Source organism: Mustela erminea, chromosome 15, assembly GCF_009829155.1.
Source record: "Mustela erminea isolate mMusErm1 chromosome 15, mMusErm1.Pri, whole genome shotgun sequence".
Taxonomy (NCBI): domain Eukaryota; kingdom Metazoa; phylum Chordata; class Mammalia; order Carnivora; family Mustelidae; genus Mustela; species Mustela erminea.
In genome coordinates, this window is record NC_045628.1 from 81,843,924 (window position 1) to 81,865,695 (window position 21,772).

Below are 21,772 nucleotides of genomic sequence, written 5' to 3' on the forward strand. Positions count from 1 at the left end.
CGATCCTATTTATATTTGAAGTATTTTTAGTATTTCCTTATTACATATGGCCTCATGGCTTGCTCTGTTTCATGAACAAAGACTCCCAGTAAACATTTCTCTGAATTTCCCCTGTGTACCAGGCATTGTGCTAGAGGGAGATAATGTGAAGAATAAAAGTGAAGCAGTTCACAGTCCAGTGGGGACATCAACATAAATAATATACTGCCCTTCAGTGGGATGTGTCCTCTGTCAAATCCCGAGAATAGAGTCAGTATGAGGAGGGGATGGCGGGTCCGGGCACCTCTCAGAGAAGCTGGCACGTGTTCTGTCTCAGACTTTCTGGGGAAAGGCTGCAAACATCATGGTGGAGGGGCAGCATATTCACCTGTACACTTCGACACTACTTTGTGATGATTTACGGTGTTCATTGCTGAGACGGTCTCATAGGTGTATGTAGAAGTCTTCAGAAGATGTGACAATTTCAGGTGCCAGCCTCAGGTGTAGAGGTGAGCAATATTCCAAAGATTGTGGTGCAGGATTTGTTCCATGAGGATATTCTGGGTTACTACGTTCACAACCACCTGTTGGACAGAGGGACCTGTCGTAGGACGTCTTCCGCTCACATCCTCATCCTCCTTTAGGCGGCCATTCCGTTTCACCTGGACTACGGGAATAATCGTGGAAGTCTTCCTGCATCTGTTCTTGCTTCTTTAGTTAACAGAGCAATAGTACTGCTACTTAATCTTTCTAAAATATTTTCCCACTCTTTATCTGAAGATCTTTCAAAGGCTTCCCTTTTTTCCTTGGAACTAAGGCCAAAATCCTTAGTATTTCTTACAAGGCCCTTCACTATATGGCCCCATTTCTGGGTGTTATAAAGATGCCTGGAATCCAGTATGTGGAAACATTATATCAGTATTTGCTTTTATTGTGATTATTATTAATCTCTTTTATAGTCTCCCTTGATCTTTCTCATATATGGGAGATAGCCTGTTCTTTCCCTCCCTAAGGTATAGTTCCCTCTCTAAGGAAACATGGTTTCCTTTGTCCCCTATCTCGCTCTCTCATGCTCATTTGTCTTATGGCCCATGTGTCCTCACGGCACACTGAGTTTGTAGCACTTGTGCCCCACATGTGTACCTGTTTTGTCATTTATGATAATTTATCTAATACCCACCTTCCCCATTAGACTATGAGACATGGTCTGAGGTCATGTATCATGTTTATTTCTCTGTCTCTAGCAGTCACCATTGATGGTTGGAATGCCTGTAAAGTAATTGAAAGAATGTTCAGATTAGAAGAGCTTAAGTTCCTTTGATAAGAGCTTCAGCTCTGTGTTAGCTGCCAGGTGTAGCCTAATATACCCAAGTATACGAACATGGCACAGAGCTGTGGAGGTGTACTTGAGCAAAGAAATGGTTTGCTTCAGGCAGAGGAGGGGTTAGATAGCCAGATAGGATTCTTTGATGGTTGAAATTATTGGTGGTTATTATAAGCAAGCAGTAGAAGTATATGAGAAAACCCTCTTTTCTTTGTCATAGAGTCTGAATTATACTTACTTTATGGAAATACTCCAAAAATTGTGTACGTACTTTGTAGAGATACTCTGATTTATGGAGTGATTTACTCTGTAAATTAGATGTCTTCCCTTTCTTAATTTTTTTTTTTTTTTTTTTAAAGAGGCAGATGGGAAGGGTAGTGGGAGCGGAGAGAGAATCTCAAGCAGGCTCCACACCCAGCATGGGGCCCAGTGTGGGGCTCAGTCTCACGACCTGAGATCATGACCTGAGCTGAAATCAAGAGTCAGATGCATAACTTACTGAGCCACCCAGGCACCCTTCCCTTTCTTAATTCTTATCTGGAATATCTGAATATCATATGGTAATCATCTGTACAAAAAGCACACTGGGAGCTTATCAAATTACATTATTTATGCTGTTGAAATGTAATTTATACATACAAAGTTTGTATTCCTTTCTTCTTTGCTTTCTTTCTGAGCTAAGATTTCCTACCCATTATGTAGTTTGGATTTAGCTTGCATTGAAATACATTTTTAAATCTTAAATGTATATTCTGCTATATTTGGAATTTTGTTTATGGCTTTTCTTTTACATAATTATGTGTAAGATTCCATAGATGGTGCTATCTTAAGATGTAGAATAATTTCTGTAGCTGTCATGTGAAATTGTGACAGTTCTGGCTTTTTCTAAGATTGGATTTAATTATATTCTAGCACAACAACTTCTCTGGGGATATTCAGGTATGGTAACTGACTAAATGTTGTGTTTATTTGTAGCTTGATGTTTTTGTTCATTTGATTCTTTGAATCTTGTTTTTTCATTTACTGAAGTAGCTAGAGGTTATGTTAACATCCCCCCCCCACAACCCGGTGCTGATAACTATTTAAAGGAGAGAGGAAACTGTACCAATATAGGTTTATAGGTGGTTGTTGTACATACCACAATAAAACCATATTTAAATGATTTGAAAATATTTCATAGAACATTTGGTCTCAAAGAATTCTGCTGAAATTTGTATTTTAAGCTGTGGTTTTTAATGGGAAAGTGTGAATGAACGCACCTCTTTTAAATGATATACACAAATATTGAGATTAGAAAGTGTAGAGGGGACCAAGTTCTGGGATCTGTGATGGCGAAGGGAGGAGTCTTTCTGGTACCCACCGTGGTGACTGGCTTACCATGGTGGCCGGTACCCACAGTGGTGACTAGCTTACCATGGGAGAGCATCCCTCTACTTGGCACACTGAGGAAAGTAAAGTGGCTAACACAGTTTTCATTTGGAACAGTCGGCTGATTGTTCTTACCGTGCCTAGTGTGTCATTTTACTGCCTTTTTTTTTTTTAATAAAAATATTTGGACTCAGCTGGTATTATTTTCCCTCAGTTCATGTTTCACTTGGAAAAGAAGAGGATGCAGTAGTTGCTTAATGGACATTGTTTTTATGGTAAATGTTATTTTTTGAAGTCAGTCAATTCTTTGTAGTAAGCTGTACTCATACTCAATTGAGAAACCAAGTCATTGTTATATTGATGATTCCTATTAATATTAAATTTGGTTTCTAGCTTGTAAGTGGCTTGTCATCCATAGCTATTTTTACTATATATTTCTAAAACCTAATATATCCTATATTTGTAAGGTATAATCAAAGAAGAAAACAAAATGGTGGTAGGAGTAGGTTGCGTAGTTATCCCTAAGCCTTAGGGACGCTCCTGGTAATGGCAGTGACCTCTCCTGTTGTCTCGTGGCACCTTTTCTAGATGAACACTAGGACACCTTGAACGGGCAGAATGCCAGTGTGGACTTCTTGAAAAGAAATTTGGCCACCAGTGGATTTTGGAACCACATTGGCAGGCTCCACGTTAGAGTGGATGTTCCCACTGGACCCCCATGGTCCCCCTCTCTCAGTGCTGCTCCTAGAGCTGCCTGGTGCCAGGTGGAGTGCTTGGCAGGCAGACATGCTTTCCTTTCCTTCATTGGTTCTTTTCTTTTCCCATCTTTCTGTTTCTTGGAAGATTTGACTCATCTGTAGCTTACCATTGAATGGACTTGCTCTCTGTCACATGTGTATTTTACAAAGAGATTTGGCTCACTCTACACAGTGGAGTACAGTTAGAACTCATCAGTCATCAAAGCTGCCACTGCCCCTTTCTGTACAAGAAAAGTAGAAAGAGCTGTTGCTGTGCTCACAGCCTCAGACGCCCAGAGTCAGCAGTTGTGACTCCAAAGGAGTCTGGTCAAGTGTACTGAGCCCCAAGTCAGTGAAGGCATTCAGGACTGAGATTTTGTGGCTAAGTAAATATTGAAGAAGTCTATAATATCCTATTTTCATCTGTGTGAAAAATCTTTCTCAAAGTTGGTACTAAACATAAACATGTGAATAAATATAAACAAAAAACATAGTACAGTCTTTAAAGAGTGATTCAGTGTGTTGATGTTTATTATTTTGAACAGATTGATAGTAAAGCAAAAACTACTCTTAAAAGAGGTAGTTCTGAAATAATCATGTCTAATCTTAGTTTAGATAAAACAGTTCTGTCTTCAGGAACACTTTCAGTGCTGTCGAGTTGACCTCTTTTGACAGTGCTGATGATTTTCAAGGCTAGGGCAACAAAAACATAGTCATTTATTAAAATGCTATAAAAATTATTTTGCTGATACTATTGGAGGTGCTTTATCATTTCGTTGGCTTTCTGACCTAAGACGTGACGACTTTTCTGTGTTAACATTTCTACTTTAGGGTGAAAAACTAAAGGCTTAAATACAAAACTATATAGCAATCAGGACTTCAGATTAAACCCATATAAGTACTTAGAATTGTGTCTTAATTTCATTTTCTCTCTCCTTTACTTTCCCTTATGTTTTTTTTTAGTTGAGCATGACTGGTGTGTTAGTTGCATGTTATATGTGGTGTGGGTGTTTTCTTGGTATTTTATTTATACAGTAATATTAGCCCTTTTTCCTGAAGGTGGGTGTAGTTTTTTGAGTTGCCGGTTTCACACGAGGATACTAGACAGTGTCATCTACCAAATGCACGTCTTGTGGCAGTTATTAACGTATAGCGCAGTGTGGTGTACATTTAATATTTTGTTTTCATAGTGTTCTGAATTTTAATTTCTAACTCTTTTTTGTATCTTTGGTGTTAAATCCTTGCCTTACTTATGATTTGGATATTCTACTAATTCAATTCAGTAAGCATTTTTTTTTAGAACATTGTTACTAAAACTTAATTATAAAAAATTATATTTTAATGGAATTCATAGGTCAAGAGACTGTACTGGTCAGACTAGTACAAGATTTGACAAGATTGTTTGACAAGATTTTTTGATTTCTTAAATGTTACTACTTGATTTACCCTAAATCACACATGTAGAAACTGAAGATATTCAAAATTTGGGGATTGACATCTTCCAAAAATTGCAAAAAATGTACCCTTGCTTAAATTTCTGTAGCAGTAATATAAAAATGTCTTACTGTAGCATGAAAGATAATTTTCTTAGTAGGAGGCAGAGTCATCTTCCCGAAGTGTAAGACTCTGAAATAGGGATGTCCTCTCTTGGTTAAAAAATAGTGATGTACCGAAGTTTCAAAGGGTTTGAGACCGTCTTCTATAATTTTTTAAAATAGTCTTTTAAGAGTCTAGAAATTGTATGTACTTGGAAAGAAAATTGTTAGTTTTCCATAAGATTGAATTTGAGGTGCTTTTTATTTCTCTATATGGGCTAACACAGACCTATAGGTATATAATGTTCTTGAAAAATCTTTTCCTGTTGTTACTTTAAATACTCTGAAACACAAAATGCACTTAGAAATAGTGTTATTTTCTGGAGCAGTGGTTAAGAATCAGCAAAAATCTTTTTCCCTAGATGAAATCTTACTAGTTTCCTTACTTATAAAACATCAAGAAGTAGAGCAGCTTGATGGGGGACAAGCCCTGCCTTTGCAGCAGACCCCAGCTGCTCCCATTCCTTGTCTCCAAGGCGTTTCTGCAAAATCCCAGGGCTCCAAAGAGCACACTTTAATAACTAAGAATAAGTAGCCAGGTAAAAGCTTATTTGGAAAATCTGTGACTATCATCCCTGCTTGGGCATGTAAATGGAGCAGTCTTGGAACCAGAACTTCATCCCCATCCTTTTTCCAGAGAGAATTCGGGTCCCAGAGAGATTGACACCTACTTTACGTATCAGGTTTTAGTGAGTGGAAGGAAAGTCACTAAGTGTCCTCGCTGCCGTGACTTCAGAGAGTGTTGGCATCCAAGACATGGACTCCTGTCTCATGCCCCTCTGTCATCCTGTGCAGCCACGTTTCCTTCCTGGACACACGAAGAAAGGAAATACATACTGGGTTTGCTTATAAATCACTTACCCTTAAATAGAATGGTACTTAGTTAAGGTTTAGCCACATTTTCTTTCATGCTTTTATTTGTAGACAGATAACCACTAAAAATTACTTTCCATGTTGATTCCATTTGTAGAACAGCATAGGATAATTTTTTAAAATACATGCAAATGCATTTTAAATATTTACTTAAAATAAGCACTTTCCAAAGAGAATTTTTTCTCCCATGAGTCGTTGTAAATATAAGTGTATATGTAGATTCTCTGTCATTATGTAAAAATAATTTTAGCCCAGGTATATTGAATGTTTGCATTTTTACAGAGTACTTAAACCTTCTAAAAATGGCTTCATAGTACTATCTAGTCTGCAAGAATAGAAAGCTAAATAAGTTATAGTAGAGTTATATCTGTTTATAATATTTCTGTATATGATTTACAGGAAGACCGTGTACTCAGCTGCAGCTTCTAAATCCGGAACGATTTGCACGTCTTATCAAAGAAGTAATGAATACATTCTGGCCTGGCAGAGAGTTGATTGTTCAGTGGTATCCATTTGATGAAGACAAAAATCACCCATCTGTCGCATGGCTTAAAATGGTTTGGAAGAATCTCTATATACATTTTTCAGAAGATTTGACTTTATTTGATGAGATGCCACTTATCCCCAGAACTACACTAGAAGAAGGTCAGAAGTGTGTGGAACTCATTAGACTCAGGATTCCATCATTAGTCATTTTAGATGATGAATCTGAAGCACAGCTTCCTGAATTTTTAGCAGACATTGTACAAAAACTTGGAGGGATTGTCCTTAAAAAATTAGATGCCTCCATACAGCATCCACTTATTAAAAAATACATTCACTCACCATTACCGAGTGCTGTTCTGCAGATAATGGAGAAGATGCCGTTGCAGAAATTGTGTAATCAGATAGCTTCGCTGCTTCCCACACACAAAGATGCTCTGAGGAAGTTTTTAGCTAGTTTAACTGATATCAGTGAAAAAGAGAAAAGAATAATTCAGGAATTGCCAATATTCAAGCGAATTAACCATTTATCTGATCAGGGACTTTCCTCTTACACAAAACTAAAAGGCTGTAAGGTCTTGCACCATACGGCCAAACTTCCGCCAGATCTCCGACTCTCTATTTCGGTAATAGACAGTAGCGATGAAGCTACTATTCGTTTGGCAAACATGTTGAAAATAGAGAAGTTAAAGACCACTAATTGCTTAAAACTCATTTTAAAAGATATTGAAAATGCATTTTATTCACACGATGAAGTAACACACCTTATGTTATGGACCCTTGAGAATCTGTCCTCTCTTAAGAATGAGAATCCGAATGTGCTTGATTGGTTAATGCCATTGAAATTCATTCAGATTTCCCAGGAACAGATGGTGTCAGCTGGTGAACTCTTTGATCCTGATATAGAAGTACTAAAGGATCTCTTTTACAGTGAAGAAGAAACCTGCTTCCCACCTTCAGTTTTTACCTCACCAGATATTCTTCACTCTTTAAGACAGATTGGTCTGAAAAACGAAGCCAGTCTCAAAGAAAATGATGTTGTGCAAGTAGCAAAAAATATTGAAGCCTTACAGGTCAGTTCTTGTCCAAATCAGGATGTTCTTCTAAAGAAAGCCAAAACACTCTTACTGGTTTTAAACAAGAATCACACGCTATTGCAGTCTTCTGAAGGAAAGATGACCCTGAAGAAAATAAAATGGGTTCCAGCTTGCAAAGAAAGGCCACCAAACTACCCAGGCTCTTTAGTCTGGAAGGGAGATGTCTGTAACCTTTGTGCCCCACCAGATATGTGCGATGGAGCCCATGCGATTCTGGTTGGCTCGTCACTTCCCCTTGTTGAAAGTGTCCATATCAACTTGGAGAAAGCCTTAGGAATCTTCACCAAACCTAGCATCAGTGCTGTCTTAAAACATTTTAAAATTGTTGTTGATTGGTATACTTCAAAAACCTTTAGTGATGAAGACTACTATCAATTTCAACATATTTTGCTTGAAATTTATGGATTCATGCATGATCATTTAAATGAAGGGAAGGATGCTTTCAGAGCCTTGAAATTTCCGTGGGTTTGGACTGGCAAAAAATTTTGTCCCCTCGCCCAAGCTGTGATAAAACCATTTCATGATCTTGACCTTCAGCCTTATTTGCATAGTGTGCCTAAAACCATGGCAAAATTCCATCAACTGTTTAAGGTCTGTGGTTCAATAGAGGAGTTGACATCAGATCATATTTCCATGGTCATTCAGAAGGTGTATCTCAAAAGTGACCAAGATCTCAGTGATCAAGAAAGCAAACAAAATCTTCACCTTATGTTGAATATCATCAGATGGCTTTATAGCAATCAGATTCCAGCAAGCCCCAACACACCGGTTCCAATACATCATAGCAAAAATCCTTCTAAACTTATCATGAAGCCAATTCATGAATGCTGTTATTGTGACATCAAAGTTGATGACCTCAATGACTTACTGGAAGATTCAGTGGAACCAATTATTTTGGTGCATGAGGACATACCCATGAAAACTGCAGAATGGCTGAAAGTTCCATGCCTTAGCACAAGACTGATCAATCCTGAAAACATGGGATTTGAGCAGTCAGGGCAAAGGGAACCACTTACTGTAAGAATTAAAAATATTCTGGAAGAATACCCTTCAGTGTCAGATATTTTTAAAGAACTGCTTCAAAATGCTGATGATGCAAATGCAACAGAATGTAGTTTTATGATTGATATGCGAAGAAATATGGACATTCGAGAGAATCTGCTGGACCCAGGCATGGCAGCTTGCCATGGACCCGCTCTGTGGTCATTCAATAATTCTCAGTTCTCAGATTCAGATTTTGTGAACATCACTAGGCTAGGAGAATCTTTAAAGAGGGAAGAGGTTGACAAAGTTGGAAAATTTGGTCTTGGATTTAATTCCGTGTACCATATCACTGACATTCCCATCATCATGAGTCGAGAATTCATGATAATGTTCGATCCAAACATAAACCACATCAGTAAACACATTAAAGACAAATCTAATCCTGGGATCAAAATTAATTGGAGTAAACAACAGAAAAGACTAAGGAAATTTCCTAATCAGTTCAAGCCATTTATAGATGTTTTTGGCTGTCAGTTACCTTTGACTGTAGAAGCACCTTACAGCTACAATGGAACTCTTTTCCGACTGTCCTTTAGAACTCAACAGGAAGCGAAAGTGAGTGAAGTTAGTAGTACCTGTTACAATACAGCAGATATTTACTCTCTTGTGGATGAATTTAGTCTCTGTGGACACCGGCTTATCATTTTCACTCAGAGTGTGAACTCAATGTATTTGAAGTACTTGAAAATTGAGGAAACCAATCCCAGCTTGGCACAAGATACAGTCATAATCAGAAAAACCCCCTGCTCTTCCAAAGCATTGAGCGCCCCTGTCTTAAGTATTTTAAAAGAAGCTGCTAGGCTCATGAAGGCTTGCAGCAGCAGTAATAAAAAGCCTCCTGCTGATGCACCAAAGTCATCTTGCATTCTTCAGATCACAGTTGAAGAATTTCACCATGTGTTCAGAAGAATTGCTGATTTACAGTCGCCACTTTTCAGAGGTCCGGATGACGACCTAACTGCTCTCTTTGAAATGGCGAAGTCTGGCCAGTCAAAAAAGCCATCAGATGAGCTGCCACAAAAAACAGTAGAGTGTACCACATGGCTTATATGTACCTGCATGGACACAGGAGAGGCTCTCAAGTTTTCTCTGAATGAAAGTGGACGCAGACTAGGGTTGGTTCCTTGTGGGGCCGTGGGAGTTCTGCTCTCTGAAATCCAGGACCAGAAGTGGGCTGTGAAACCACATGTTGGAGAAGTATTTTGCTATCTACCCTTACGAATCAAAACAGGATTGCCAGTTCACATCAATGGGTGTTTTGCTGTTACTTCAAATAGAAAAGAAATCTGGAAGACAGACACAAAAGGACGATGGAATACCACCTTCATGAGGCACGTTATTGTGAAAGCTTACTTGGAGGCACTTAGTGTCCTGCGTGACCTGGCCACTAATGGGGAGCTCATGGATTATACTTACTACTCAGTGTGGCCTGATCCCGAATTAGTTCATGATGATTTTTCTGTAATTTGCCAAGGATTTTATGAAGATATAGCTCATGGAAAAGGGAAAGAATTGACCAGAGTCTTCTCTGATGGATCCACGTGGGTTTCCATGAAGAATGTGAGATTTCTAGATGATTCTATACTTAAAAGAAAAGATGTTGGTCCAGCAGCCTTCAAGATATTTTTGAAGTACCTCAAGAAGACTGGGTCAAAAAACCTTTGTGCTGTTGAACTTCCTTCTTCAGTAAAATCAGGATTTGAAGAAGCTGGCTGCAAACAGATACTGCTTGAAAATACATTTTCGGAGAAGCAGTTTTTTTCAGAAGTGTTTTTCCCAAATATTCAAGAAATTGAAGCAGAACTCAGAGATCCTTTAATGAATTTTGTTCTAAATGAAAAAATTGATGAGTTCTCGGGAATTCTTCGTGTTACTCCCTGTATTCCTTGCTCTTTGGAGGGGCATCCTTTGGTTTTACCATCAAGATTAATCCATCCTGAAGGACGAGTTGCAAAGTTATTTGATACTAAAGACGGACGGTTTCCTTATGGTTCTACTCAGGATTATCTTAATCCTATTATTTTGATTAAGCTGGTTCAGTTAGGCATGGCAAAAGATGACATTTTATGGGATGACATGCTGGAACGGGCCCAGTCCGTGGCTGAAATTAATAAAAGTGATCATGCTGCTGCTTGTCTAAGAAGTAGTATCCTGTTAAGTCTCATTGATGAAAAACTAAAAATAAGGGACCCTAGAGCAAAGGATTTTGCTGTAAAATATCAAACAATCCCTTTCCTTCCATTTCTAACAAAGCCAGCAGGATTTTCTTTGGACTGGAAAGGTAACAGTTTTAAGCCTGAGACCATGTTTGCGGCAACTGACCTTTATACGGCTGAGCATCAGGATATAGTTTGTCTCTTGCAACCAATTCTGAATGAAAACTCACATTCCTTCAGAGGCTGTGGTTCAGTGTCATTGGCCGTTAAGGAGTTTTTGGGGCTGCTGAGGAAGCCAACAGTTGATCTGGTTGTGAACCAATTGAAGGAAGTTGCAAAATCAGTTGATGACGGAATTACACTGTACCAGGAGAATATCACCAATGCCTGCTACAAGTACCTTCATGATGCGATGATGCAAAATGAAATCATCAAATTATCAATTGTTGAAAAGTTGAAACCCTTTAGCTTCATTCTCGTTGAGAATGCATATGTTGATTCAGAGAAAGTTTCTTTTCATTTGAATTTTGAAGCGGCACCATACCTTTATCAGCTGCCTAATAAGTACAAAAATAATTTCCGTGAGCTATTTGAAAGTGTGGGTGTGAGGCAGTCATTTACTGTTGAAGATTTTGCCCTTGTTTTGGAATCTATCGATCAAGAGAAGGGAACAAAGCAAATTACAGAAGAGAGTTTTCAGCTTTGCCGGCGAATAATTAGTGAAGGAATATGGAGTCTCATTAGAGAAAAGAAACAAGAATTTTGTGAGAAAAATTATGGCAAGATATTACTGCCAGATACTAATCTGAAACTTCTCCCTGCTAAATCTTTATGCTACAACGATTGTCCCTGGATAAAAGTCAAGGACACCACTGTGAAATACTGTCATGCCGATATCCCCAGGGAAGTAGCTGTAAAGCTCGGAGCAGTCCCAAAGCGACATAAAGCCTTAGAGCGGTATGCATCCAACATCTGTTTTACCACGCTTGGCACGGAATTTGGGCAGAAAGAAAAACTAACCAGCAGAATTAAGAGTATCCTTAATGCCTATCCTTCAGAAAAGGAAATGTTGAAGGAACTTCTTCAAAATGCTGATGATGCAAAGGCCACAGAAATCTGTTTTGTGTTCGACCCCAGACAGCATCCGGTCGATAGAATATTTGATGATAAGTGGGCCCCACTGCAAGGGCCAGCACTTTGTGTGTACAATAACCAGCCTTTTACAGAAGATGATGTCAGAGGAATTCAGAATCTTGGAAAGGGCACCAAAGAAGGAAATCCTTGTAAAACTGGACAGTACGGGATAGGGTTCAATTCTGTGTATCATATTACAGACTGCCCTTCTTTCATTTCTGGCAATGACATCCTGTGTATTTTTGATCCTCATGCCAGATACGCACCAGGAGCCACATCCGTCAGTCCTGGACGCATGTTCAGAGATTTGGATGCAGATTTTCGGACACAGTTCTCGGATGTACTGGATCTTTATCTGGGAACCCACTTCAAATTAGATAATTGCACAATGTTTAGATTTCCTCTTCGTAATGCAGAAATGGCAAAGGTTTCAGAAATTTCTTCAGTTCCGTCATCAGACAGAATGGTCCAGAATCTTTTGGACAAGCTGCGGTCAGATGGGGCAGAACTTTTAATGTTTCTTAACCACATGGAAAAGATTTCTATTTGTGAAATAGATAAAGGTACTGGAGCTCTGAATGTGCTGTATTCTGTAAAGGGAAAGATCACTGACGGGGACAGATTGAAAAGGAAGCAGTTTCATGCATCTGTCATCGATAGTGTTACTAAAAAGAGACAGCTCAAAGACATACCAGTTCAACAGATAACCTATACTATGGATACCGAAGACTCCGAAGGAAATCTTACTACATGGCTCATTTGTAATAGGTCGGGCTTTTCAAGTATGGATAAAGTGTCTAAGAGTGTTATATCCGCTCACAAGAACCAGGATATCACTCTCTTCCCACGTGGTGGAGTAGCAGCCTGCATTACTCACAACTATAAAAAACCCCACAGGGCCTTCTGTTTCTTGCCCCTCTCTTTAGAGACAGGATTACCTTTTCATGTGAACGGCCACTTTGCTCTGGATTCAGCCAGGAGAAATCTGTGGCGGGACGATAACGGAGTTGGTGTTCGCAGTGACTGGAACAACAGTTTAATGACAGCATTAATAGCACCTGCATATGTTGAATTACTGATCCAGCTGAAAAAGCGCTATTTCCCTGGTTCTGACCCAACATTATCAGTTTTACAGAACACACCTATTCATGTTGTAAAGGATACTTTAAAGAAGTTTTTATCATTTTTCCCAGTTAACAGGCTTGACCTCCAGCCAGACTTATATTGTCTGGTGAAAGCCCTTTACAGTTGCATTCATGAAGACATGAAACGTCTTCTCCCTGTTGTGAGGGCTCCAAATATCGACGGCTCAGATTTACACTCTGCAGTTATAATTACTTGGATTAATATGTCTACTTCAAATAAAACCAGACCATTTTTTGACAACTTATTACAGGATGAATTACAACACCTTAAAAATGCAGATTACAACATCACGACCCGCAAGACCGTAGCGGAGAATGTCTACAGACTGAAACACCTACTTTTAGAAATCGGTTTCAACTTGGTTTATAACTGTGATGAAACCGCTAATCTATACCACTGTCTTATAGACGCAGATATTCCTGTCAGTTACGTCACTCCTGCTGATGTTAGGGCTTTTTTAATGACCTTTGCTTCTCCTGACACAAACTGCCACATTGGGAAGCTGCCTTGTCGTCTCCAGCAGACTAACCTAAAGCTTTTTCATAGTTTAAAACTTTTAGTGGACTATTGTTTTAAGGATGCAGAAGAAAGTGAGATTGAAGTGGAGGGACTGCCTCTTCTCATTACACTGGACAGTGTTTTGCAAACTTTTGATGCCAAACGATCCAAGTTTCTGACAACATACCATGAGTTGATTCCATCCCGAAAAGACTTGTTCATGAATACATTATATTTGAAATACAGTAGTATTTTATTAAACTGTAAGGTGGCAAAAGTGTTTGACATTTCCAGCTTTGCAGATTTGTTATCGTCTGTGTTGCCTCGTGAGTATAAAACCAAAAATTGTACAAAGTGGAAGGACAATTTTGCAAGTGAATCTTGGCTTAAGAATGCATGGCATTTCATCAGCGAGTCTGTAAATGTGAAAGAAGATCAAGAAGAAACACAACCAACATTTGACATTGTTGTTGATACCCTAAAAGACTGGGCCTTGCTTCCCGGAACAAAGTTTACCGTTTCAGCAAACCAGCTTGTTGTTCCTGAAGGTGACGTTCTGCTTCCTTTGAGTCTCATGCACATTGCAGTTTTTCCAAATGCCCAGAGTGATAAAGTTTTTCATGCTCTCATGAAAGCTGGCTGTATTCAACTTGCTTTGAACAAAATCTGCTCCAAAGACAGTGCATTTGTTCCTTTGTTGTCACGTCACACAGCAAACATAGAGAGCCCCACAAGCATTTTAAAGGCTGTACATTATATGGTTCAGACTTCAACATTTAGAACTGAAAAATTAGTAGAAAATGACTTTGAAGCACTTTTGATGTATTTCAATTGCAATTTGAGTCACTTGATGTCCCAAGATGACATAAAAATTTTGAAGTCACTTCCATGCTACAAATCCATCAGTGGTCGCTACATGAGCATTGCAAAATTTGGAACATGCTATGTACTCACAAAAAGTATCCCTTCAACTGAAGTGGAAAAATGGACACAATCATCATCGTCTGCATTTCTTGAAGAAAAAATACACCTGAAAGAACTATATGAGGTTCTTGGATGTGTACCTGTAGATGATCTTGAGGTATACTTGAAACACCTTTTACCAAAAATTGAAAATCTCTCATATGATGCAAAATTAGAGCACTTAATCTATCTTAAGAATAGATTGTCAGGTATTGAGGAACTGTCAGAAATCAAGGAACAACTTTTTGAAAAACTGGAAAATTTATTGATAATCCATGATGCTAACAGTCGACTAAAGCAAGCAAAACATTTCTATGATAGAACAGTGAGAGTTTTTGAAGTTATGCTTCCTGAAAAATTGTTTATTCCTAAGGACTTCTTTAAAAAATTGGAACAACTTATAAAGCCCAAAAATCAAGCCACGTTTTTGACCTCGTGGGTGGAATTCTTAAGAAATATCGGACTGAAGTACATACTTTCCCAACAGCAGTTGCTACAGTTTGCTAAAGAAATCAGTGTGAGAGCTAATACAGAAAACTGGTCCAAGGAAACATTGCAAAATACCGTTGATATCCTTCTCCATCATATATTCCAAGAACGAATGGATTTGTTATCTGGAAATTTCCTGAAAGAACTTTCTTTAATACCATTCTTGTGTCCTGAGCGGGCCCCTGCCGAATTCATTAGGTTTCATCCTCAGTACCAAGAGGTCAGTGGAACACTTCCCCTCATAAAATTCAATGGAGCACAGGTAAACCCCAAATTCAAGCAGTGTGATGTGCTCCAGCTCCTGTGGACATCCTGCCCCATTCTTCCAGAGAAAGCCACACCCTTGAGTATCAGAGAACAAGAAGGTAGTGAGCTTGGTGCACAGGAACAGCTCGAACAAGTTTTAAGCATGCTTAATGTGAACCTGGATCCTCCTCTTGATAAGGTCATTAATAACTGTAGGAACATATGCAACATAACTACTTTGGATGAAGAGATGGTAAAAACTAGAGCAAAGGTCTTAAGGAGCATATATGAATTTCTCAGTGCAGAAAAAAGGGAGTTTCGGTTTCAACTGCGGGGGGTTGCTTTTGTGATGGTAGAAGATGGTTGGAAACTCCTGAAGCCTGAGGAAGTAGTGATAAATCTAGAATATGAGTCTGATTTTAAACCTTACTTGTACAAGCTACCTTTAGAACTGGGCACATTTCACCAGTTGTTTAAACATCTAGGTACTGAAGATATTATTTCAACGAAGCAATATGTTGAAGTGTTGAGCCGCATATTCAAAAATTCTGAAGGAAAACAGCTGGATCCTAATGAAATGCGCACAGTTAAGCGAGTAGTTTCTGGCTTGTTCAAGAGTCTGCAGAATGACTCCGTCAAGGTGAGGGGTGATCTGGAGAATGTACGAGACCTCGCACTTTACCTTCCGAGCCAGGACGGCAGGCTGGTGAAGTCCAGCATCTTAGTGTTTGATGACGCTCCGCATTACAAAAGTAGAATCCAGGGGAATATCGGTGTGCAGATGTTGGTTGACCTTAGCCAGTGCTACTTAGGGAAGGACCATGGCTTTCATACTAAACTGATAATGCTCTTTCCTCAAAAACTTAGACCCCGTTTACTGAGCAGTATACTTGAAGAACAGTTAGATGAAGAGACTCCCAAAGTCTGTCAGTTTGGAGCATTGTGCTCTCTTCAGGGCAGACTGCAGTTACTCTTGTCTTCTGAGCAGTTCATCACGGGCCTGATTAGAATTATGAAGCATGAAAACGACAATGCTTTCCTGGCCAATGAAGAAAAAGCCATAAGACTTTGCAAAGCCCTAAGAGAAGGACTGAAAGTGTCCTGTTTTGAAAAGCTTCAAACAACATTAAGAGTTAAAGGTTTTAATCCCATTCCCCACAGTAGAAGTGAAACTTTTGCTTTTCTGAAGAGATTTGGTAATGCAGTCATTCTGCTGTACATACAGCACTCAGACAGTAAGGACATTAACTTCTTGTTAGCGTTGGCAATGACACTGAAGTCGGCAACAGACAATTTGATTTCTGACACCTCCTATTTAATTGCAATGCTAGGATGCAACGATATTTACAGGATCAGTGAGAAGCTTGACAGTTTAGGAGTAAAGTATGACTCTTCAGAACCATCAAAACTTGAACTTCCAATGCCCGGCACCCCAATACCTGCTGAAATCCATTATACTCTGCTTATGGATCCAATGAACGTTTTTTACCCTGGAGAGTATGTTGGGTACCTTGTTGATGCCGAAGGTGGTGATATCTATGGATCGTACCAGCCAACATACACTTATGCCATTATTGTACAAGAAGTTGTAAGGGAAGATGCTGATAATTCTAGTTTTCTGGGAAAGATATATCAGATTGATATTGGCTATAGTGAATATAAAATAGTTAGCTCTCTCGATCTGTATAAATTTTCAAGGCCTGAGGAAAGCTCTCAGAGCAGAGACAGTGCCCCCTCTACACCCACCAGCCCTACTGAGTTCCTAGCCCCTGGTCTACGAAGCATCCCTCCTATTTTCTCCAGTAGAGAAAGCCATAAGACCTCCTCTTCAAAGCATCATTCCCCCAAAAAGCTCAAGGTGAATTCTTTACCAGAAATCTTAAAAGAAGTAACATCAGTGGTGGAGCAAGCTTGGAAGCTTCCAGAATCTGAAAGAAAAAAGATTATTAGGCGGTTGTATTTGAAATGGCACCCAGACAAAAATCCGGAGAATCATGACATGGCTAATGAAGTCTTTAAACATTTGCAGAATGAAATCAACAGACTAGAGAAACAGGCTTTTCTAGATCAAAACGCAGACAGAGCCTCAAGGCGGACATTTTCAACCTCGGCGTCCCGGTTTCAGTCAGACAAGTACTCATTTCAGAGATTTTATACTTCATGGAATCAAGAAGCAACGAGCCATAAGTCTGAGAGGCAACAACAAAACAAAGAAAAAAGCACACCTTCAGCTGGCCAGACTTACTCTCAGCGGTTCTTTGTTCCCCCCACTTTCAAGTCAGTTGGTAATCCAGTTGAAGCACGGAGATGGTTAAGACAAGCCAGAGCCAATTTTTCGGCTGCCAGGAATGACCTTCACAAAAATGCCAATGAGTGGGTGTGCTTTAAGTGTCACCTCTCTACCAAATTAGCTCTGATTGCCGCTGACTATGCCGTGAGAGGGAAGTCTGATAAGGATGTCAAGCCCACCGCACTTGCACAAAAAATAGAGGAGTACAGTCAGCAACTTGAAGGACTGACCAATGACGTCCACACGTTGGAGGCTTATGGTGTGGACAGTTTAAAAACAAGGTACCCTGATTTGCTTCCTTTCCCACAGATCCCAAATGACCGGTTCACTTCTGAGGTTGCTATGAGGGTGATGGAATGTACTGCCTGTATTATCATAAAACTTGAAAATTTTATACAACAAAAAGTGTGAAGCTATTTAAAAAAAGAAAAAAAAGAGCTAGAGCTTGACTGTCGTAGCACAAATGTGAATTGCTGTACTTTTTACGCTTCATTGCCAGTTCTTTAAGAATTGTATAAAGCACATTGCAGATCACTGGGAAAGACTTTGGGGTTGTTGTTAACGTGAAAATCAACGGACGACCCTGACTGAATCTAAAAGAGAAGGATTTTGAAGACGGTGAGCTGCAGAATTGCTAGATGTATTTGAATGGCTAGGATGGCATATTATTGAACTGCACTTTATGTAACCAAAGCTTAGCGGTTTGTTAGATAAGAGTCTCTGTGTGTCTGTGATCAGGGTGGGGTTACTTTTCTGTTTCTAACATAGTATTTTTGAAGGCGCTAATGAAACACTGGACTTATCATTGGTTTAAACAAATAAGGGGAATTAAGTATTTGGAGTTGATTACTTCTTTAATTGGATCCTTTTTTGGATGCATTATTATCAGCTGGATCTGATTATGAATTTGTTGCAATTTTACATCTTAAATACTCAGTACATTTAAAAATGGTACAGTATTTTAATCCTGAAGATTACTTGATTAAGAGTATGCAGATAGTTCTTCTTAGGGTGCATTGAGTGCACTTTACATCTTTATTTTAAATGGTTTTTTACACCTTATGTTTACAGACTTCCTATTTCATGAAGGTAACATATGGAAAACTCAAAATGGTGGCAGTTCTTATCAGCAGATGTTAATATTGCGTCCAAGGACTGCTTCCCAAAACAACATATATCAATGGTTAGGACATTTGCTTTCTGTTTGTTTGTACATATTTTCCACAAATACCATAATTTATATTGCGTGATAGAACAGGATGCAATCTTTCGCTGTCTAAAGGTGCTGCAGTTAAAAAAAAATTCTCTTCTTTAAACATGGCACTTAGTGGAGTTCTTTTGGATTTTACTTTGGAAACATGAAAAAAGTGTAAAATCATTGTGACAATATCCAGTAGTTTATAAAAGAGGAGTTGTCAGCTTGCATTTTCCCCATGAATGATTCAAAACTGACATCTGATTTTCATCTTGAGTGTCCTACTATACTGTACTTACTTCAGCATATTTCTTTTGCAGAATGTAAACAAAAGGTAATGATAGTTTATATAAGTGTGCTGGCTGTAAATGATGCTAAATATAATATTTTATGCAATTAAGGGCTTATGGAATATATTAAAACTTTTTTACTTTTATGGTAATAAGGAATGTTTGTGCCTCGACTATTGTATTGCTTCTGGATGTGAAGCTCTGTAATTATTTCTGCTATTATATTAAGTGCCATACTTTTAATAAAGCAAATGTACATATCAAATTGTTGTAACTGGTATTTCCTGAAAATCAAACTTAGACTCTTCCTTTATAACATTTTGATATATGCACTTATGTGTATTTATTGGCAATATTTATGATAGAATTTTTATTATGTTTTAGACTAATTTTAGTACATTCTTTTTTTATGATTGTGTATTAAGCACTTGATATGTACTGGCTTTATTACGTGCTGGTTTAGTTAAGAGTTTTATTTTCCCTTTTTAGGGAATAAGACTAGCTGATAATGTATGTTATGTTTGTGTGTGTGTGTGTGTGCATGCACACACACATACATATATTTGGGCGTAAATACATTAAATATTACAGTTTTCCATAGGTAGAGGCTGAATTGATATTTACCTTGCCTCAGGAGGGGGCTGCATGTCTGGGGCTAGATTACACTTGAGCCCTAACAGATAGAAAATGTTCATCCTTATACCTGAGAGGTCTTCAAAACTGGGCAGACCAGGACGAAGAGTTTTCTGATCTGGTGCTTACCATATTCTGGGTCTTGAACTTTCTGGGATGTCTTAAAAAGTGCTTGCTACTTTGAAACTCAGATTCAGTACTTGAGATATATTTTATTGTTTTTTGATACTAAAATGTACACAGAAGACCTTGTCTGGCCATTGTGGTAGTTGAGCTAGGTGGAGTTCTGTTTGGTGTTTTGCTGTTGTTTTTTGTTTTGTTTTGATTTGTTTTTCATATACTTAAAAAAAAAAAGTTTATAATACCTTATATATAACCCTTGGATCCAAGTGTATTTTAGAATTTGGATATTAAAAAGTTAATGCAAGCATTCCCATTTGGGTTGGTAGCTCTCTTAAACACATTAATATTTCTGCCATGAAACCTATGAATACTCAACCTAACTTGAATATGTAGGCCTGACAGATAACCTCACCTGAATTCCAGTCAGATCTTGCCACCAATAGTTTGCACAGGCATATTTAGGAAGTGTTCCTAACACTTTCTAAAGTGTTCCTAACACTTTCTAAAGTGTTCCTAGTTTTGAAGCTTCTTATATTTTGAAATTCAGGATAAGGAATTTTTGATGTGAACTAACTTTTGAATTTTATTATTTCATGCTTTCCCACAATTTCACTTTTCTTATTAAAAGGAATGTGGAAACTGCCTGTGTGTGGAGTAGCCACTCCTGAGTAGCACACAGTCTAGCAGGTTCTTTGCTGCCAGATGAGTGGAAGAGGGGGGTGGTGTTGGTGGAATCTTTTATAGCATCCGTGAGGAAGCTCAGGGAGAGCCGTGTGTGCAGCCCAGGTAGTTTAAAAAGCAGCAGGGAATGTGACTTCTTGATCTCTGGGTTGTGAGTTTGAACCTCACGCTGGGCATAGAGATTACCTTAAAATGAAATCTTAAAAATAAATATAAAAAAGGAGTGAATGGGAGGGAGGAGTCAAGATGGCGGAGAAGTAGCAGGCTGAGACGACATCAGGAATCAGGAAATCAGCTAGATAGCTTATCTAACCATTGCGAACACCTACAAATCCAACGGGAAATTGAGAGAGGAAGAGCAACAATTCCAGAAACAGAAAATTGATCACTTTCTGAAAGGTAGGACCTGCAGAGAAGTGAATCCAAAGGGAGGGGAAGATAGTCTGCCGGGGTGGGGGTGAGGGGAATGAGCCAGCTCCCAGCAAGCGGTGGAGCAACAGAGCACAAAATCAGGACTTTTAAATGTCTGCTCCATGGAGGGACATCGCTCCAGAGGCTAAACCAGGGGGAAGCCCACGCGGGGTCACAGAAGGACCAGGGGTGTCTGAGTGTCACAGAGCTTGCAGGTATTAGAGCGGGGAAGCCGGCTACAGTGACAAAGCCAAGGAGTGAGCTCTCAGCTCGGGGTTACTTGAACTGGTTGCAGGCTGGGTGAGCTCGGAATGTGACCGGAGGCCATGGAGACAGAAGCGACCAGGTGCTTTTCTCCAAGTTTGACCGATTGAGCGCTTTCCTACAAGCACGACCAGAGGCCAGGGAGATGGGGGGGCGGTTGGGCGCTTTTCTCTGTGGGCGCACTGAGGAGCAGGACCCCGAGCTCTTGGCTCCTCTGGGCCGGAGATTGGGAGGCCGCCATCTTCATTCCCGTCCTCCAGAGCTCTACGGAAAGTGCGGAAAGTGCGCAGGGAACAAAAGCTCCCAAAAGCAAACCTGAGCAGATTACTTAACCCAGCCCCTGGTAAGGGCGGTGCAATTCCATCTGGGGCAAAGACACTTGAGAATCACTACAACAGGCACCTCCCCCAGAAGATCAACAAGAAACCCAGCCAATACCAACTTCACTCACCAAGGAGAACAGCGGAAGTCCAGAGGAGGAGAAAGCAAATCTTATCTGGACAAAATGACAAGGTGGAAAAACTCACCACAGAAAAAAGAACAAGAGGCTGTATCGAAGACTGGGGACTTAATCAATACAGACATTGCTAATATAGACAGATCTAGAGTTCAGAATGACAATTCTCAAGGTTCTAGCCGGGCTCGAAAAAAGCATAGAAGATATTAGAGAAACCCTCTCCAGAGAATTAAAGCCCTTTCTGGAGAAATAAAAGAACTAAAATCTAACCAAGCTGAAATAAAAAAAGCTATTAA

General features: G+C 39.3%; 1 protein-coding gene across 6 annotated transcripts in view; it reads left to right on the forward strand.

The window, feature by feature from the left end:
- Positions 1-19,172, forward strand: part of SACS (sacsin molecular chaperone) — a 95,970-nt gene extending 76,798 nt beyond the window's left edge. For 5 of the 6 annotated variants that reach the window (XM_032314536.1, XM_032314537.1, XM_032314539.1 and 2 more), the window contains 2 exons: positions 2,216-2,242; positions 6,276-19,172. In XM_032314536.1, the coding sequence (XP_032170427.1) occupies positions 2,216-2,242; positions 6,276-17,833 (11,585 nt within the window). In that variant the 3' untranslated portion in view covers positions 17,834-19,172. The remainder of the gene's footprint in view (positions 1-2,215; positions 2,243-6,275) is intronic. The other variant, XM_032314541.1, reaches the window with a different exon arrangement.
- Positions 19,173-21,772: the final 2,600 nt, after the last annotated feature.